Source organism: Eleginops maclovinus, chromosome 15 (genome assembly GCF_036324505.1).
Source record: "Eleginops maclovinus isolate JMC-PN-2008 ecotype Puerto Natales chromosome 15, JC_Emac_rtc_rv5, whole genome shotgun sequence".
NCBI lineage: Eukaryota > Metazoa > Chordata > Actinopteri > Perciformes > Eleginopidae > Eleginops > Eleginops maclovinus.
In genome coordinates, this window is record NC_086363.1 from 14,671,144 (window position 1) to 14,689,680 (window position 18,537).

At 43.0% G+C, this 18,537-nt stretch overlaps 1 protein-coding gene across 2 annotated transcripts; it reads right to left on the minus strand.

Annotated features, from left to right (window-relative positions):
• Nucleotides 1–9,168: 9,168 nt before the first annotated feature.
• On the minus strand, nt 9,169–18,239 carry tbx18 (T-box transcription factor 18). Of its 2 annotated transcripts, none has more exons than XM_063901603.1 (8): nt 17,781–18,239; nt 16,229–16,388; nt 15,602–15,703; nt 14,282–14,453; nt 13,466–13,633; nt 12,548–12,612; nt 11,190–11,284; nt 9,169–10,782 (listed from the first exon to the last, which is right to left on the minus strand). In XM_063901603.1, exons 1-8 carry the CDS (start codon nt 18,013–18,015, stop codon nt 10,247–10,249), a joined length of 1,533 nt encoding a protein of 510 aa, XP_063757673.1. In that variant the 5' UTR covers nt 18,016–18,239; the 3' UTR covers nt 9,169–10,246. The 2 variants fall into 2 exon arrangements, with proteins under 2 accessions (XP_063757673.1, XP_063757672.1); XM_063901602.1 differs by having other exon boundaries at nt 16,229–16,391.
• Between the last annotated feature and the right edge of the window lie 298 nt (nt 18,240–18,537).

An 18,537-nucleotide genomic window follows, 5' to 3' on the forward strand; every position in this document is an offset into this window, starting at 1 on the left:
GCAGAGCCTCGTTGTGAGAACAGTCACTTGAGTTTCTTTTCTATGGTTAGCTGCCCTGCTAACTTGCAGCGTCATCTGATTGGTTTTGCTTCGGTCAAAGTTGATATAATTTGAACTTCAGTGGCAGCACCAATCTCCCCATAGAAACACAATGACAGTCAGCACAGAGCCGAATGCAGCTGTGCTCAAGAATGAGTGTTGAAACCCAAAAAATAGTCTGCGTTTTTCCAATTCTGGATCCTTGCCTCAAAGTCAATAGGTATCTTGAATAGATTTTAGAGAAGTGACTGACATAAGGTCAATGTTTAACACAAGCGGAAGAGATTTTGATGATTTATTCTACGATCTAAATTACGACAGTCAATACTTGTGAATATGAAGCTGTTAAATGTCTGAAAGAAGGCAGATGCTAAAAACTAGAGACTAGACGTGGGCGTCATGGACATTAATTGTCATTCCGGTGAACAAGTAAACTCCTCTACTCAGTTTTGGTGACGTTGATCTCTTGCAACCATGGCGTCGTGAGCATTAAGCGTTTATACCATTATCTTTTTACTTGTGGCAGTTGGATTGTCCACTTTTTTCCGAAAAGCATCAGAGAAATGCTAACTTATGGGATGGACTACGTAAGGTCAGTAGTTTGTCACAGTGATATCTTAAGACAAAGCAGGTGGAAATATTCTTTTATATCCAAATATCTCATTCGGCTACCTGCTCTGCGTTTTGGACCCGCTATTCACTCAGGTGTTCCTGTTCAATGCCCTTGCAGCTGATGTGCGTTTCAGAGCCTTGAGTTTGTGTGTCTCTCACGAGCGCCACAGTGTTGATCAAGCGCTCTATCCCTTTGTGTGTTTTGTTAACCATGGAAAATTGAAAAACTAAGTCATACGATGCATCTTAAGAACTTCACATATTTAAAAGGTATGATATGTCATCTTGCTCTCTAGCTGCAGACATCACCACCTCTGTTCTTTACTCTATCCAAGTCGGCCATCTTGGTCTCTCCCGTGTCTCTTCTGTCCCTCTCTCTTTCCCTCTCTCTTTCCCTCTTCTCTGTATATTTATCTTTTCTCTCTTTCATTTTGCTTGCTTTATCACATCTCCTTTCAGCTCCTCTGTCTTTACTCCTCTCTCTGTTTATTTCATTCTTTCTCTCTGTTTATGTCTCCTTCTCCCCCTGTCCGTCCATTCCCCCCCCCCCTGTCCTTCTTCCCCTCAGTCTCATTCTCTCCCTCTCCAGCCGTCGTAAATCGCTTTCTTGTTGGCTGTTGAAGTGTGAGGAATGGCAGATCTGATGGTTTCTCACAGCTGTTGCAGGCTTTCCCAGGTTCACCTCACCACGCTGCCCTCTGTGGTCCTGGCTCCCACACCGGCAGGCAAAATATACAGAACATGAATAGAGTTTAAATATTTGAACTGCTTTGATGTGTGCTCGATTTATCCATCTGAATAGTGGACACATCTCATGCAATAATAAGATAAATCAGATCCTCTTTTTTTGTAACTTTTAAAACACATTTAGACATTTCATAATTCTAAATAAAGGGTGTGACAAATAATCAAATTGATTTGTCAGTTTAGGCTGAGAGAAATATGTACTGAAGATGGTAGATTTGAAAGATAAACGATTGTTCAAAGACTTCTGTAAATTCATCAGCTTTGGTTTGAGGTTCTTAGAGCAAATTGAATTTATTCTCTAATTTCTTCCATTGGACTTAAATGAAAAGGGCTCGTTTCATTTGCTTCTGCAGACGATACATTCATTTATTGATTTTAAAACCCCTGGAAATAATTTTTAAAAAAAGGAAAACTTGTGGATGAATGCCACACACCACTGCTGTTCAAAAAGGCATTATTTATCACTGTTGCATATTCAATATGATCTTTCTTACTTGTATTATTTAGCCTAATCACATAATGCTGTTAATGGGTAAACATGGCCGATGTCAGCCTGTAAATATTGGCTCCCAGAATCCCTCTCGCACCTCGAGTTGTATGAAGACGCAGTGTCCTGTGTCAGCACTGTCGCAGCACGTTGCCAAATATCCCCTCGCCATTCCCCACCTCTCAGCAGACCTTCCAACCCCCCCCAACCACACACACACACACACACACACACACACACACACACACACACACACACACACACACACACACACACACACACACACACACACACACACACACACACACACACACACACACACACACACACACACACACACACACAGCCCATTCCAGGCCACATCTCAGTATGGCAGCATTGCATTCAGAGCAGCATGTGACCATGGGTTATACAGTATGTGCTTAACAAACACACATTGTTCCAAACCTTTAGGACATTCACAATCAGAAAACATGAAAAATAAGAAGCTGTCGCATCAGAAAGTGTGTGTGTGTGAGGCATAAATACACACCACGTTGTCCTGTGGCTCTCACCTTGGCCTGGTCAGCAGCTTTCATGTGGTTTCAGACATCACTCAAACACGAAGACACGGTCAAAGGAGAGACGGGATCAGATCATTATTATCATCTACAGGGATAAACAACTTGCGACCTCTCTCTTTCTCACCCCATCCTTCTTCCCTCCCTCCTCACTTTCACTCCCTCTGCGATCCCTCACCCTTCCTCCTACATCTCCCTTCCTCTCATCTTTCCTCTTGCTCCTCTCAATCTCTCTCCTTGCCCCCATCGAGTGAATAGTGATCATGTCTGGCATTTCATCGACTCTTTGCACTCCTCTTCTCTATTAAGATTGATGGACTGCTTGGCTATAAATGAGCATGCTAAGACTTGTACAGGGCCACGGTCAGGCTACATCAGGGCTACATGCATACGGACACTCACACGCACCTTCCCTATTAGCAGCAGAATGTCAGAGCAGAGGCCCAGGAAGGGGCACTATTTTTGTTACATGGAAGCATACACATACAGAAGATATACACATACAAACACACCCTCACACACGCAGGCATGACCCTGTCTGTCACCTCCAGCTGCGTCTGCTGTGGATCACTCACCAACACACTGCTGACCAGTATCAAAATCTCATACTGACCTCCTAAAAAGGAGACAATATTTCATCAACATTTTATTTGTTCATGCTGTAAAATAATGGAATGGAATGTTGCTAACTAGCAGCAAATGCTAACCCCTATGTGTGCAACAGGATTCAAGCCCACCATTACACATATAGTTTCCACTAGGCTATAAAAGTAAAATCCAATAAATAAAATAAAAACACTTGTCATATTCAGAGGGTCCATTGAAACGTATATTTTGTCATTTGTTTTACGTGTCTATTTACGCGATTAAATGGCTATGGCAAGAGGAAGATTTTGGTTTTGGTAAATAAACTATTGTTCAGGTCAAATATAAACATGACACCACCTTCACACCCCTTCCTTCTGCTCTGCTACATATGGCCATGGATGTACGGAGAACTGGATACAGTGTTGGATGCAGGACCTTGATCATTATGTGCCGAATGAAGCCCAAAAAGTTCATGGGTATAAAACTGGCCAGATGGCATCATGTGACGGACCAGGATTTTATATTAACAAAGTTCAAATTTCTCCGTCAAATTGACTTCAAAGCTGGGCATAAATTGTGATGTATGTGATTCAAGGGAACGGGTGGGGAGCTAGTTGCGGCAATAACTAGTTAAAGGGTGCTATGAACAGACTTAGAAAATATATAAAAACATAACATTGTTCTAAGAAAAAACTCCCTTTTTTAAGTCAAATGATCTGAACTGCAGAGCATGCTTTAGAACAAGCTTGTTTTGCAGGGCTGGACTTACTATAGTTTTCATTATTACCGAAGTCATTATGACTTTGGTCACATTTGTCTCGAACAAGTGTATTTTTGTTTCACTTTGAACCTGAATACATAAAATGCCTCTCAGCAAACCCACATTGTCTTATCTTCATGTTGTGGCTTCCCTTCTCAGAACTGTGAACATTTAACATTCTTTCTTTGCATTTTAGTTTGGGCGTTTTCCATCTCTTCCTGGGTGCCACTGTTTAGCAGGTGCTCAGGTCAAGTGTTAAGCAGAGTTCTTCTGCCTTAGAACAGTCTGCTTAAGGCAGCTGTGAATAGCTGTCCTGCATGTGCTGGCCAGAGGACTCATCAGGGACGCAGTCACAGATCACATGGTTAAACACTGCTGGACATTTACAAGACATGGCAGAGCCTGTCCTTTCATTTTGGCTCGACACTCTGTCTGTCGGACATTCTCCATGTCTCACATAAGCATGCAGTGTAAAACACCAACTATTAAGTGTATTCGGGGTGTGAGTTTCTGTGCCTTTGTGTAGCATTTACAAGAGATTTGTTGGAGGACATGCTAGTGTCTTTTTTAAAGATTACAGGAAATTATTGTCATAATTATTTCTTTACACCAACATCATAGATCAGAGTTCATGTGGTGTCTAATAGGGGGGGTACAGAGAATTGTGCCCCGTGGAGCTGACCATAAATCAGCTTTGCGGGGGGAGATTTGATGACAAAGATTTAACGCCTGTAAAGGACACCCTGAGCCTCAGATTCTTGCAACTGTCATCAAATACCCTACCGGCCATTAACAGGTCACGCAGGAGTAGCTGAGCTGAGCCTGCAACATCATCAGCACACCCACCCTCCTCCTGTCACCAGCTAAATCCCTCAACCCTCCCTAAGAGCACAGGTGCACTTCCTGGAAGAGCAGCAGGGGCAGGAGAGCCTCTCTGCTTCAACACCCTCTCCTCTCCTCTCCCCCCTCCATAAATCATGTGCTCCTTAGATTGAGAAACGCTGCGACGATCCTCAATTCTCAGCGGACGTCTTTCACTGAAATCATACTGACCCATAGTGTTGACACATATTTTAAGGTCATTACAACATTCCTGTTTGAGAGTTATTTTCTCTTCAAGAAACATGAGGCTGTTCTTTCCCCGCCATTTGTAATTCTAATATGCTGCTCATCAGAAACAAACAGACCTCTTTTTTTGGCCTCTGACGGCTGGGCGTTTCTGCGCCAAACCTCCAAATTCTGTGCTCTGGGGAACTTTGTTGTTGCTGCCCAACATGACCTCACCTGTAGACGCCCTGGTTCGTATGCTTGGTCACGTACGGTCGCCCGCAACTCCCCTCTGAGCACGCTCAACCACGTGGTCACCTCGGCGGCCCGTATGTTAATGTCCGTTTCAATCACACAGGACGCTAAAACCACAGAACCGGCCTCTATGCAAATGCTAACTTCTGTGTTGAGTGCTCCGGGTTAGCCAGCTCCCTGAGGAGAGAGAGGCAGCGGGAGGAGAGGAACGATATGGTAAATAGGTTTATTCCACTTTCGCCAAGACTCACTGTTGGCGGGTGCCAGAGACCATGATTATGTATATGGGACATTTGACATTTAAAGGCAATGCCAATGGACAGTTTTCCCAAAAGCTGTGTCTGATACTTTCCTTGCTTATAGCTCATGTTTAATGTAATCCACTCTTATTTAATACATTTTGCTGATAGGTAGTTTTGCTGACATCTTTTTTATAAACATCCCATTTGTCTCGTAGTCTCCTATGTTAAGGTCATTTTAAAGAGGGCTGCACTTGAGCTGGTGTTGGTTAGCTGAGCCTTTTGGCCAAACAGTAAACAATGTGACGGGAAAGGTCAGAAGCACTTGTAGTTGCTTGGAGTTTTCAACACCAAGCAACATGTGGAGAATGGAAGACGAGTGTGAGAGTGAGTGCAGGCACTGATCGTTTTGTAGAAACATTGTACTTTGCAGTCTTACGTTACCTCATTGAATTTGAATGTTTAGATGGTTTAGCTGCAACATACACTTGACTTTATACATTATTTTTTTCTCACTCTCCGTCACTCATGCCTCACTTTTATAGTGTATGTCTATATTGGTAAGCCTGAGCTGGCATGAATTCACCCACACACTCTGAAATGAAGACTGATCACGTCTCTCAGCTTTGATTTGATGCCTCAGAGCTTTGGGGATATTCAGTGTCATGATGAAATGCTTTGGCAGCCCTGCAAACTGTATTTATGTGCAGCTAATGTTAACAGTAAATCAAAGTTGTCTCTTGGGTTAATAATAGATAAGAACAGATGATACTTTAAAACATTGTGATTTGTTGTACTCCAGAAATTCCAGATTAAAATAAAACAGTTTTTGGGATTAGACGCCAAATCCAACTCCTTTCTACCAGCTAGGTTTAGTTTACACATTTTTTTTAAATATTATTTTATTTAATGAACAACCAGAGAGATAGGGCGACAGTAGCAGGAAAGGGATGGCAATGTTGTCTGTAATAGAAATAGAATTCAGTAGCATATTTATGCTTGTTTTTAGAACGGTATTGAATCAACTCAATTTTAACCAGCACAAATCCCTTGTTGTTATTAATGTGAGTAAATAAAGGCTAAAATAACTTTAAACTCAAAGATGTTTATTCAACTTTTGTTGTCTGAGAAGGCAGAAACACTACAAACCTTGATAGCAGTGCTAATGAACAACCTGTAGCTAGAAACTAGAAATATAGATGAGCAGCGAAATATGACAGTAGCTTGAGGAACTGAATTTGATGAAAGCTACCAGCAGGGATCAAACCTCAGGGAAAAGCGGCAGCATTTGAAGCTGATTTTCATAGTGGGATAACTGAAATAAACATTGGGCCCAGGAATATTTTTCCAACAAACTCCGACTCTTGTTTTTTATTTTAAAATCATATTTCCAGTACAAACAACTGAAAGCTCTTTTTTTTTTATATCAATAAGACCAAAATGTTGTAAAATCCAGAGGTTTTTCTCTTTCTCTGTTGCTGGGAAAGAGGCAGAGAATGAGCAGTTGGGAGTCGGGGTTCAAGGAAATGCTATTCGGTTGCTCTATGGGCCCATGGATACCGAAAAACACGGATCATCTTATAGCATTTCTGGCTGCATATGCCACGTAACAACTTTCATAGGAACCAACAGGCCCGCCGCAAATGCAGCATCCAGTTATTTTTTATATATCCATAGCTGGGATTTATAGAATGTGTCTTATGGCCATAACAGAGAAGGTACATGTGTGTGATACAAGTGCTTTGACATTTAAATGGGAGTTGGCTTGCTTTGCACGAGTGGACATTGAGGCCACCATTTGAAAAGAAGGCTGGCTTCCTGGCGGGATCAGAGTAAGTCTTGAACCTGGTCTCTGATAAACACTAAACTCTTTAAAACTCAGAGCTGCTCATTGCTATTGTCTGAACTAATCTAGCTGTCCATGGAACACAGCAGTGGAGGCCGGCAGGTTGTAATAACAAAAGACGTGGACAGGCTTGCTTTAACTTCGTACAAATCTTAAACACACAAACACTGCTTCTAGTCTTTTGTGCCTCCCATTCCCTCCCTCCTCGGTCCTCCCCTCCTGTCCTCCTCCTCCAGGCAGATAGCGTGACAGATCTGTCACGTCGGCACCTGGTTGAACACAAGTGTTTATGTCCCGACCTTAGCCGAGAATCACTAGACCACTGACACCATGCAGAAGTGTGTCTGTGTGAATATACAAGTGTGTGTGTGTCGGACTGACTTTATCGATCCGCCTCATATCAAAGCAACTTGTAAAGGCGTGTGTGTGTGTGTGTGTGTGTGTGTGTGTGTGTGTGTGTGTGTGTGTGTGTGTGTGTGTGTGTGTGTGTGTGTGTGTGTGTGTGTGTGTGTGTGTGTGTGTGTGTGTGTGTGTGTGTGTGTGTGTGTGTGTGTGTGTGTGTGTGTGTGTGTGTGTGTGTGTAACGGATGCACTAGGCAGGGGGCCCTTCCCCTGTCACTCAGAAACAACAAGCCAATCATTCCTGGATTCTAAAATAAGCTCTCCACCCCGCTGCAGTCCTCCCCCCACCCACCCTCACATGTGCTCCTCTCGTCAGCACCTCACCTTCAGAGTGACAGGAGACAACTGAGGGGGGGATAGGGAAATTGGTGAAATCATCACAGTCAGCAACTTTTGGGATGAATACTTAGGAATGGTGAATAAGCAGGCTGAATAAATTAGTGGAAAACAGCAAAAATAAATCAAAATATTGGATATGAGTCCACAGAATCATGCCTGATGGGGGTCATTTAAGAAGGGCGTTATGTTTTTCTACACATGAAGACATTTGAATTCAGATAATGGTATTTGTAGGCTCACACATACGGGGAATTCTGGGGAGAGTTCTGTAGTAGTTTGTCATGATGAAAAGATAAAGCACTGTATAGTTTTCACTACCTGATGAAGTTAGTTTCCTTCTGCTTACAAGTAGTGTGTTTGTATAATTGCTCACAAAGGCTCTTTAGTACTAGGCTAGCTATTACAGGAGATGAAGAGCAGCACTTGTCGTCTTTCCTTTGCAGGATTTATTTTGGGTATAACGTGCAGAAGACAAAAGGTCTCGGTTTTGTCTTGGTCTGCTTGTTCAGGTCCTAAACAATAGATTAAAATGACAGAGCTTTAGTCACAGCAAACAGCTTTTTAAAAAAATCTTGGCTCTTGCTTTTAGCAGAGTAGTATGACATTGGAGGAATGGGGGTGGGGGGTCAATTCCCAGAGGTCAAGCCCTCGCTGTCAGCTCAACCACCTGTTCTCACACACAAATGTGCGCACTCACACATGTCCGCACCATCACACTCACATCCACATTCACCACACGCCCTGCCTCGTGTGACCAGTCAATTCAGCAGAGGGTTAGGTATTAGTTTGCACGGCGATAATGAAGGTCATGTGTTGCTTTTGCTGTTGTGTGTGTGTGTGTGTGTGTGTGTGTGTGTGTGTGTGTGTGTGTGTGTGTGTGTGTGTGTGTGTGTGTGTGTGTGTGTGTGTGTGTGTGTGTGTGTGTGTGTGTGTGTGTGTGTGTGTGTGTGTGTGTGTGTGTGACTTGTTCTTTCTCCCTCTGTCCTGTGGTATTTTTCTTTTCTCTGGAATTCAAGTCCGGTGGAACGACCCCAGTCCCTGACAGTTTCATCACACACATCCACAATACCACAGGCCCCTCCATGAGTGAGAACAAATAAGCATGCAGTCCTCCATTCTGTTTACACAAGGGAAATTATATTGTAAGCTCGGTATAACTTCAATTTTTAAAAATGTGGAAAGAAAACCCTCACAGACACTCATGTTTAGAAGGACCTTAATAGTAAGATATTGATTACATATAAACATTGTGACATGAATAGATATATTTTATTTGGCTCAAAAAGGTCACAACATCTTAATGTCCTCTGTGCTGATATATTGCGTGTTTTCAAAGAAAAGCTCTTCAGTCAAGTTCAGGGTTGGCTGTTTCGTACCTGACCCAGTCTAAAGAGCAGAAGCAGGTGCATTGGGGTTTTTTAAGTGCGAAGGGTCACACAGCCCTTTATATACACATCTCTTTTCCTGTCTCCTTCCACTCGCTATGTACAGAGTCATCATGTGCAGTTACGACCGTGTCACACAAGGGAAGCTGAACTGCGGCCCAAAAAAAACAGTTGAAGCGGACGTAGAACACGTAGATAAGTCCGTCATCCATGATCCTCCTATGTTTCAATCTTGTCAGTCCATAACTGTCATCGGGATATCTCCAACATTCTCATGGCCATGATGTCATTACGTCAATGTTGCTTGTAAGACACTTTTTTAAGTCTGAGTGGTGAAAAGGACCTGCCTGTAGTGCTACAAGGACTACGTGATTATCATTCCCAATACTTGATGAGAACACCACCAGGCATGATAAGACTTTAGGTCTGTTGAGACAACCCATAAAAACAAGTCTAAAAGTAGTGTTCAGTAACTCCATCAAAGGTAGGCAAGATCAAGGAGGCAATGTAGTATTCTGTGAGTATAATAGTTTCTGCTTCAGGGCTTCCTGCCAGGCGTGAAGTGCTTGCTTTGAGTGCCAGGGCCAGCCCAGTTTCTGCCAAATCCATATTCAGCTCCAGTTCAGTCACTGGCCTACGTCATTTGGACTCCTTATCCAAAGCCGCATGAAGTTTTTCTACCGCAGCTGCACACGCTTGTCCTAGAGAACATACTTGAAAGATAATAATATTCCCTTCAGTTTAAGGAGTTTTAACGAGCTCAGCTTACAGAGGCAATGGCTCGGCTCGCCACTCATCTCTGTTTGTCCACAATTCAGCCTGATGCTTTTTCAGCACACAGATGATGTATTCGTAGAACGTTCCGAACCAAAAGCAACTTCCACCACTTCCAGGGAGTCAATTGTATTTTCATGACAACCCCAGATGTCCCGAGTCAAATTCAGCTCATGTGGGCAGTGACCTGTGAGGCCCCACCTCCTGGCTGGCTACCTGCCAGTCCTAAAGTCCGGGAGTCAAACAAGAAGCCCTGTTGTCCTCCACTGAGCACACCCAGACTGTCCGTTAGAGTCCCACTGGGAGATGATCCAAGGAAGGGACTCTGATGATTGGCAGCGGCAGCCATTTTATCAGGGCTGGCTGCGAGGCGTGGTGAGGGAGGGAATGTGTAACCGTACAGGCTGTAGGGCGGCGAGTGGAGGCGAAGCCCAGCGTAGCCCTGCGGGGTGGGGTTGGATAGATAGCCCAGTTGAGAAGCAGGGAGCGGCAGAGAACAAAATCCTTCACCATCGTACGCAGATGGACCTCTGGGATGATGGAAGGGCTCCGAGGGGTTGCTATAACGGTGGAGAGGGTGGGCGGGACGGCTGCAGGCGTAGTCAGGCGGGCTGAGAGGGCAGACCTGGAAGGGTGAGGAGCAGGGGGACGTGGAGAGCAGGTGGGAAGATGTTCCGATTCCACCATGAACTCCTGGGATAACTAGAGAAATAGGGACAGAAAAATTGACAAATGAAATCTAAATTCACTTAAAAGATAGTGTTGTTGGTTCCAATTCAACAAGGGATGTACCACTCCAATGAACCAGAATAAAATCCCTGACTGGAGGTATCTTACTTTGAATAACTCCCATGACTTCTAGAAAAAGGCAAACCGCTTTATATGTTTGGAAAAAGATTGCACAGACCTTAGATTGGTACTTGTTGTTATCCTGAGTTGAGGTACGGTAATCACTATCACAAAATTTGGATTGCGACAATCCAGAAAAGGACCAATGATTCAGTCTACAGTACATGTTTGCAAGGTGAAAAATGAGGTGTGTGGAACATTTTAGCAGAGGCTCAATGACTTATTCCCAGTATCCAGAAACCTCCGTTAGTTAACTGTACCTTGCTTGGTAATGCCAGGGATGTCCTCAAATGTGAGCGTTCGCAGAGATGGACGCCAGAATGCATACGACTCAACCAGCGCCTCCAGCCCCATCCTGTAGAACACACATACATGCACAAGGTAACACACACACTGATCAGCACCACTGATAAATCATCAAAACATAGTCTGCCTCGTATTACGCCGACCACCTGGCCGCCATCTTAGTCGCCTGTGGGGCCTCTTTTGCCATCTCCATGGAGACCACAGGTAATAAGGGGCATAAACGCCATGTTGCGATTGGCTGCTGCCAGCCGGGTGCTCGAAGGTAATTGCTTTCACACGGCTTTTACGGGCGAATCAGGACGAAGGAGCAGGAAGCCGCAGCAAGGATTTATGAGGTGGGACTCCCCTTCCCCCCAAAATCTGCGACTCCCTCCTCTTCTAGGTGGGGCAGACGGTTGCTGTGGCGGGGTAATGCGAGTGCTCTGTTACCCCTCGTTAGCGTGAGGATAAAAGTCCTCCCCCCCGCGGGGTTGTAGCCACGGTGATAATTTAGACAAGCTGCCCTGAGCGGTTGTGTGTGCTCCGAAGCAGCCTATCAGAGCACGAGTTTATTTAGCAAACTGCTTAACTCTTCCTGTAATATTTAAAGGGAGGGGTTTTTTTCGGCCTTCCTGAGTTTAACTTTTATAGGGTCAGCTGTCAGGGTTATCCAGTTTGCTTTTCTCTACCTTCTTCCCTCTCAAAGTTTCTGTCTCACACGTTCCTTCTTCTCCTCACTCTGCAGCTCTCCCCCTTTCTCTCCCCTCCTCTCTAATGATTTCTGTGAGGCCTCCAGGGAGTGGCTGTTTGGAGACTGTTGGAGTTTTACTGCTGTGTTGTTTTAATGCCGTGTTTATATATGTTTAGAAATGTGTTTATACAGATTTTCTTCAGGATACTCTTGAATTTTATTATTTTGCTGTTGATGTTTATGTTCTCGAGGCCGCCTGGAATCTGACGCTCCATTTATATTTGCAGCCGAGGTTAGATTTTTCCTTCTCAAAGTATGTGCCCGTAACTATGCAGTTGTGAGGATTAATTTGCCTTTAAAGTCAGCACATTTGAAAAAAAATGCATTACTGTTACCATGTGCCACGTCTGTTAATTCTAGTCAGTTTTTTCTGCCATTTAGGACGGATTAAATGGAAGGTTGTTGCACATTTTCCATCGGGGAAAAAATAAAATAAATACAAAGCTTTGCTCCCCATAAAATCAGAATGAAATGGCCATGACAAAAACCACAACCAGGCCAGAATATAATGCAGTCATGCATCCCACATTACCCCTAATGCACTAGATAATGTGAAAATCTCTGTGGTGGAATTGAACTCACCGATTTCTGCCAGAGTCTCTGAATCCTTTAGCAAATGGGTTTCTGTCGATTTTCAGCCTTGTGATCTGAAAAGCAAAATAAGACTGGAATTATAACGAAGTCCGTGACAAACATACTGACTAATTAAATATTTTTCCAACCCAAATCCTTTTCTTAATCTGTAATATTTTAATCTCACCACTGAAAACATACATTATTGTGCACAGTTTACAGCTGACTGTTTGGAATAGATTATGGAATGCACGTACTGTATGTACTTGTTTATTTCCTTGCCCATACATGTGACTGTGTATGTGCATGTTAGTTAATGTCTGTGAGGCTGCCATGGGCCAGGCTGTGGGTAGTGTTTAAGGCCCAGCTCTTTGACCCGCATCCAAAAGGACTTTTATAGGCATCACCATGTTCAGCCATCATTTGATGCGGGCCAGCTAACAGCATACTTCAAAGCTCACTTCGACGGTCCAGTGCAAACAAAGTGTAGTTGTGCCGAAATCTAAAAGATATTAGATTTGACCAACATTCTTTTTACTATCAGTCCAAGACACATTTCCATGGGAGAACTGGTCAAACACTCCAAAAGAAAACTGAAGGGCCCTCCTTCTCTTCTTTTTTGTTGTTGAATGATACACATACATTCACAGACGAATATGCCTTTAAAATGCAGAAAAGACCAGGGGGCAAAACAATATTACAAAAAGGTAAATTGAAAATTCTGTTCTGTTTGAAACTCATGGATATCACACTTGAGTGTGATCATCATGAAATGTGTTTCAAACCAGCCAATTAGAAAACTACACAGCTATATATATAGCTGTGTAGCACTTATATGCTGGAAAAATACGCTACTTGGTCATGTTGGCTTTTGCAGTGGCTTGGTTTTTAGAGGAATTTGTCTTATGCGGAGGTCAGCTGTGCTACCTGTTGATTCTGATAGGCTGTGACGGTGGTGAAGACTGTCTCGGGAAAGGCGAAGGTGCGGGTCCCTTCCCCAGCAGGGATAGCTCTCACTGGGGATAGCTCCTCTCCACACTCCTTACGGATTACATGGACCCTCGGCTGGTACTTGTGCATTGAGTGCAGAATGATCTGAACGGGAAGGGGGAGATAATGTTACAGGCTTAAACTAACAGGCATTTCTAATTATAAAACAAGAGTTTTGGATAACAAACCACAGATGCATAAATACATTTAAGAGTCATTCAAAAGTTTTAGGCAACGAAAATATAAAGTCCCAGGCTCTTCCAACAGTACATTTACAAGATACTTAAGACATTAACGAAAAAGACATAACAAAATTATAGAATAATGCTTGAAAAAGTACATTTGACACAATTCTGCAAGTTAAATGCAGGAATAAGTACATGTACATTCAAACAGAAAACTCAATACAGTGGAATAATCTACTGTAGGTATGCCCCTGCACACACAAAGAAACACCCACACTGTGCCACACAACACATAACGTCAAAAGGGATTAAAAAAATAAATAAATAAGGATTTGATTTTAGTATTTAAAAAGTTATATATATTTTTTAATATAACAGAATGCAAAATACAATTTCAGAAGCAGGATTTTGATTTGATGAAGGGTTTGAAAGATACCTGAAAATTGTATCAACAAATATTACAATTAAATATCAAAATGAGATAAAATAGTATCAAAGAGGCCACTTGAATACACATTGCTATCAAAGACATTTTGCATAGAAATGTTTATCAGACAGTCTCACTTACATGTCCCTGGTCGTCAAGTTCGTTGTTGGTCAGTTTGAGTTTGTCGAAGCTGACCACCTGACGCATCCACGTCTCTCCTGAGGCCGGGGAGTCTGGGTGGATATACACTCGGGGCGGTACAGGCGAGTCCGCATTCCCCGCTACCATCCACTTAGAGCTGTGGTACACGTACCTTCACAAAACACAAACACATAGGCCGGTAAATGAAGACGCTGTCCTCGTTTCTATCATCCTTCAATGCAGCCCGTCTCACATGCACAACGAAAAATAATAAGCAAATGGCGCAAATATGGAGATCTGAATTTTCGGTATAAAAGTGGACAGAATTCCGTGAAAGTAACTTTTGAATTCGTCTCCGAAAAAGGCATGAACATTCTTATATAAAACACAACGGATCAAACACATGTTTCTTGTGTGCAGCATTTTGTAAAAACTGCCCGCCAAGTCAAATCTCCACTGTGAATTTACAGCAGGCCTGCGGTACTATTTTTGGTATCTGCAATTAAAAGGACCATAGTTTGGAACGATGTAAATGCATCTCGAAGGCTGTAAGACTCATTGCCTTAAGCTACAAACTGAACTAATTATTTCCTCATCTGGCACAAGGTGTTCATCACCTGCTGTTAAGCGTTTGGAATAAAAAGCTGCACTCGCCACTCCCCGTTGTTGCCTGCAGCTCTTTGCTGTGCGTGCATGTGAGCACCACATTTTCTGTTATCCAGTGTAGCCTGCAGACTGTCCGAATAACATGTCCCGTGTCATTCATCACTCCATCGAGCCGTGTTCACATATAAACGGCTTTTAGACGTTGGAAATGATAGACCCACAGTGTATAGCATGTAAAGCAGTTGCAATAACACGCTGTTCTCTTCTGCATTATTACGGCATTTGTTGGTTTGACCTTCCAGGGTGGAGAGGTGAGGCGTCCAAAAGGCTTTTTCCAAAAGGGACGACAAAACCGCCGTGACAACAGTGCAGTGCCAAGTGCCATTTGTGGAGACAGGACAGGGTTGCACAATTGAAAGATGTTGGGGTTTTCTTAGCGTGGAACAGTGTATATGGAGTCTAAATTAAGACTACATGCTAACAAAAATGACTGTTAAGTGAAGGTTGTATTGGACATGTGTGGCCACCTCTGTAGCCTACCTCTAGTTTATCTTACTTCATATTATTACTTCGATCCCTATTATGCGTCTTTATTCTGATATAAATGAAATGTCATTTTAATATTTATAAAAGGATTACTCTATTTCGTGGAGTTTTTTCATTGGCATGCATTGTCGAGTGCATGTGTGTGCGTGCATGATTTTTGCGTTTTACCTATATCGTTTGTTGTCCACCGGGATTATATCCATGGCAATATAATACTGCTGGTGTGGGTCCAAGCCTGTAATCTTCACACGCATAGCGGGGAACATCCGCCTGACAGGAAAACCAAATAAATCATCTGCATTGGAGATTTCAGATCAGCGACAGGATATATGGATTTACAACACATTGTTACCACACGAAAGTACAAATAATAATGCAAAGCAAATATTAATAATAATAATAATTGAAAATTATTAATAATAGGCCTGGAACAGAAAAGGCTGTTTATCATTTTCTTTTTGTAAGGGTTGTTAGATCTTTGAGTTATTGGATTATCATTCCTGCCCGATCAGCTCTTCTATAATTATCCTTCCTTATATCAATAGCTATTAGTACTGTTGTCTCATTATTTTATCTTTTATCTAAAAGATAAAATAATGAGACAACAGTATTTTTCGGCAAGTTTTTTAAAATTATTATTTGTTATTATTATTATTATTACTGTTATTATTGCTGTTGTTATTATGATTTATTTCCCCCAATATATAACCTAAACGTTTTCTTTTGAAATCACTTAGCATGTAGGAATTGTTCTCTTTTTTTCTATCCAGAACATTATCTCATAATCTCTCTTACCGTCCAGCCTTGGTAATGATCATTTCCGTGCCTATCTCGTGGAAGCGTTTCCAAAGGTCTGATCCCTGCAGGTCCACGCGGGTCTCCTCTCCGCTGCCGGTTACCGGCCCCGTGCACAGAGCTGCAGGCTGCGGGCTCTCCAGCAGCGCGTCCTCGCTCTCTGCTGCACCGGAAAGAGGAGAGAGTAAAACGTTTTAATGGATACATTCCAGTGCAGGCCAGTCATTATTCTATGAGACGGATATTTTGTTCTGCGAGTCATAAGACTGGACTCTGAAGCACAAAAACAGCATGAAGAAAGATATAATCATCAAGACTTTAAACTGCATAAGCACGCTGTGCATTTAAAAAATGTAGTGCGATTGTGACCTATTGTTAAGTGCACTATTATATTACATATACATCATTTAAATTGTCCGATTACATATGAAAACAACGGTCAGTAGCCTACGAAAAGGCTCACATTTTACTACACACTGCTGGTTATTTTATGGAGATAAACATGCTCATTGGTTGCCTAATGATTATGTCCATATAACTCACTCAGCAAAAGCTCGTAAGGAAGATTATTATAGTTGTATATCAGTCTTCAAACTAAATGCACCATACTGCTTAATACATAGTTTATTATATTAGGCAAATGTAGTTACATTCACAACCGAACCGCAATGTAGGTCTTAGTAGGAACTGCATATTGTTTATTTATGATGGAGTACTTGAGTTTAAATCTGTTTGAATATTGGAGGCATGTTTAGAGGAGTAGTGTTTATGTGTCTCACTGCTGTTGTTATTTGCACTATTCAACACACGCCTCACAGTTGGTGGAAATGTATGGACATATCAAGCCAAACTAACACAAACACAAATCTCCAGCCAAGTGCATTTTACATTTTCCAGAGGATTTAAACCCTGTGTCAGGGCCAGTCGGTTTATGCTTTGTGTAGAGCTCTTAGCATCCTTTCCGTCGCACTTTCCCTTCCTTTATGCGCTGCTAATTGGCGTGTTTATGATTGCAACACAACTCATAAAGCGTCTCACATTAGTCACACTCACACCACTCATATTTACTAGACCGGGGCCACGGTATGATATCACATTTCCACTGTAGAGCTCTGACCATGGCCGATCAGTGTTTTGATTTAAAATCTGCATCTTTTTCGTTTCTTTTCAAATGTTGCTTTGCAATAGGCAGACGACAGCAGGCATGATCCGCAAGGAACAACCACTGTGCTGCTTTCAATTAAAGATTACTCAAGTGCAAGTTAGTGTTTTCTTAAAAATAAAATATAAACGGTATCAAATGCGCATGACTTAAAAAGGCTGCATGCCACTAAAGTGCCTTAAACCAAATTATAACCTGCAATTGAAGAAATGCAACACAGCCATTATTTTAGATGTGTTGTATATTACCTTGTATAGGCTATTTGGTCGACTGCTATGGCAATGTTGCCAATTCAAGGTCCTATTTATGAAATAATTTGTTGGGAATTATTTATCTTATTATGTTCTGGTTTAACATTACTACTGGGTTTCTTTGTTGGTATTTACTTACGGGATCCGTCACTTGCACATTCCGCCTCGCTGCCTCGGTCGCTGGTGCACGCTCTATCGGCTCGCGGCCCCGGGCTCCCGGTTATATCAGAGACATCGGTTCCGTCCTCGTAGCCAGGAGACACGGTATCCTCTCCAGCCGTCCTGCGTCTTTTCTCTGCTCCGATCAGCGCCTCTACCGAGAATGCATGAGCCTTGACACTGAGTGCGCACGGGGAGCGCCGCTTCTCTGCCATTTCTCTCTGTCTCGAGACAGAGGAACGAAAGGAGAAATCAGGCGTCACGAGCTTGCAGGCAGCAAGAAAAGTTGAACACACACAGTTGCTTGAAACTGCAATCCACGCTGACAGTCCGGTGCTTTCCGTGTTGCCTGTCTGTCCTCGAGTCTGACAGCAGAGGAAACAAGGTGCCGGTGCGAGCTGTAATAATGTCTCCGTTATCCGTAAGAGCCGTTCGGACCTTTGGAGAGTGTCAACAACCGGAGCTTAGAGGAGAGCCGGAGAAAGGGACCTGTCAATCACAACGCAAAGCAACCAATCACGAGTCATCACAGCCCCCCGGAACTTTTCCCTGGTCCCGCCCGCTGTGGGGGCCGCTCGTGCCGCCTTATGTGGTAAAATAGAGCTGGTGAATGAATCATGTCTTCAGGCGAGGGAGCGCGAGGAGCGTCTCTCTGGGGCATTGCGCGCATTTTCACACACCGGTACTACATGCTTTGCATATCTGGCCATGTGTACCTCCTGCACGGTGGACACGTG

Bases quoted from the DNA above. Each gene is read 5' to 3' on its own strand.
- tbx18 (XM_063901602.1), bottom strand. From the start codon at position 18,015: ATGGCAGAGAAGCGGCGCTCCCCGTGCGCACTCAGTGTCAAGGCTCAT. The intron at 16,392-17,780 runs GTAAGTAAATAC...TTTCCGGTGCAG, and splicing joins ATGTGCAAGTGACGGATCCC to CAGAGAGCGAGGACGCGCTG. The intron at 14,454-15,601 runs GTAAAACGCAAA...TGTTTTGTGAAG, and splicing joins GTGGACAACAAACGATATAG to GTACGTGTACCACAGCTCTA.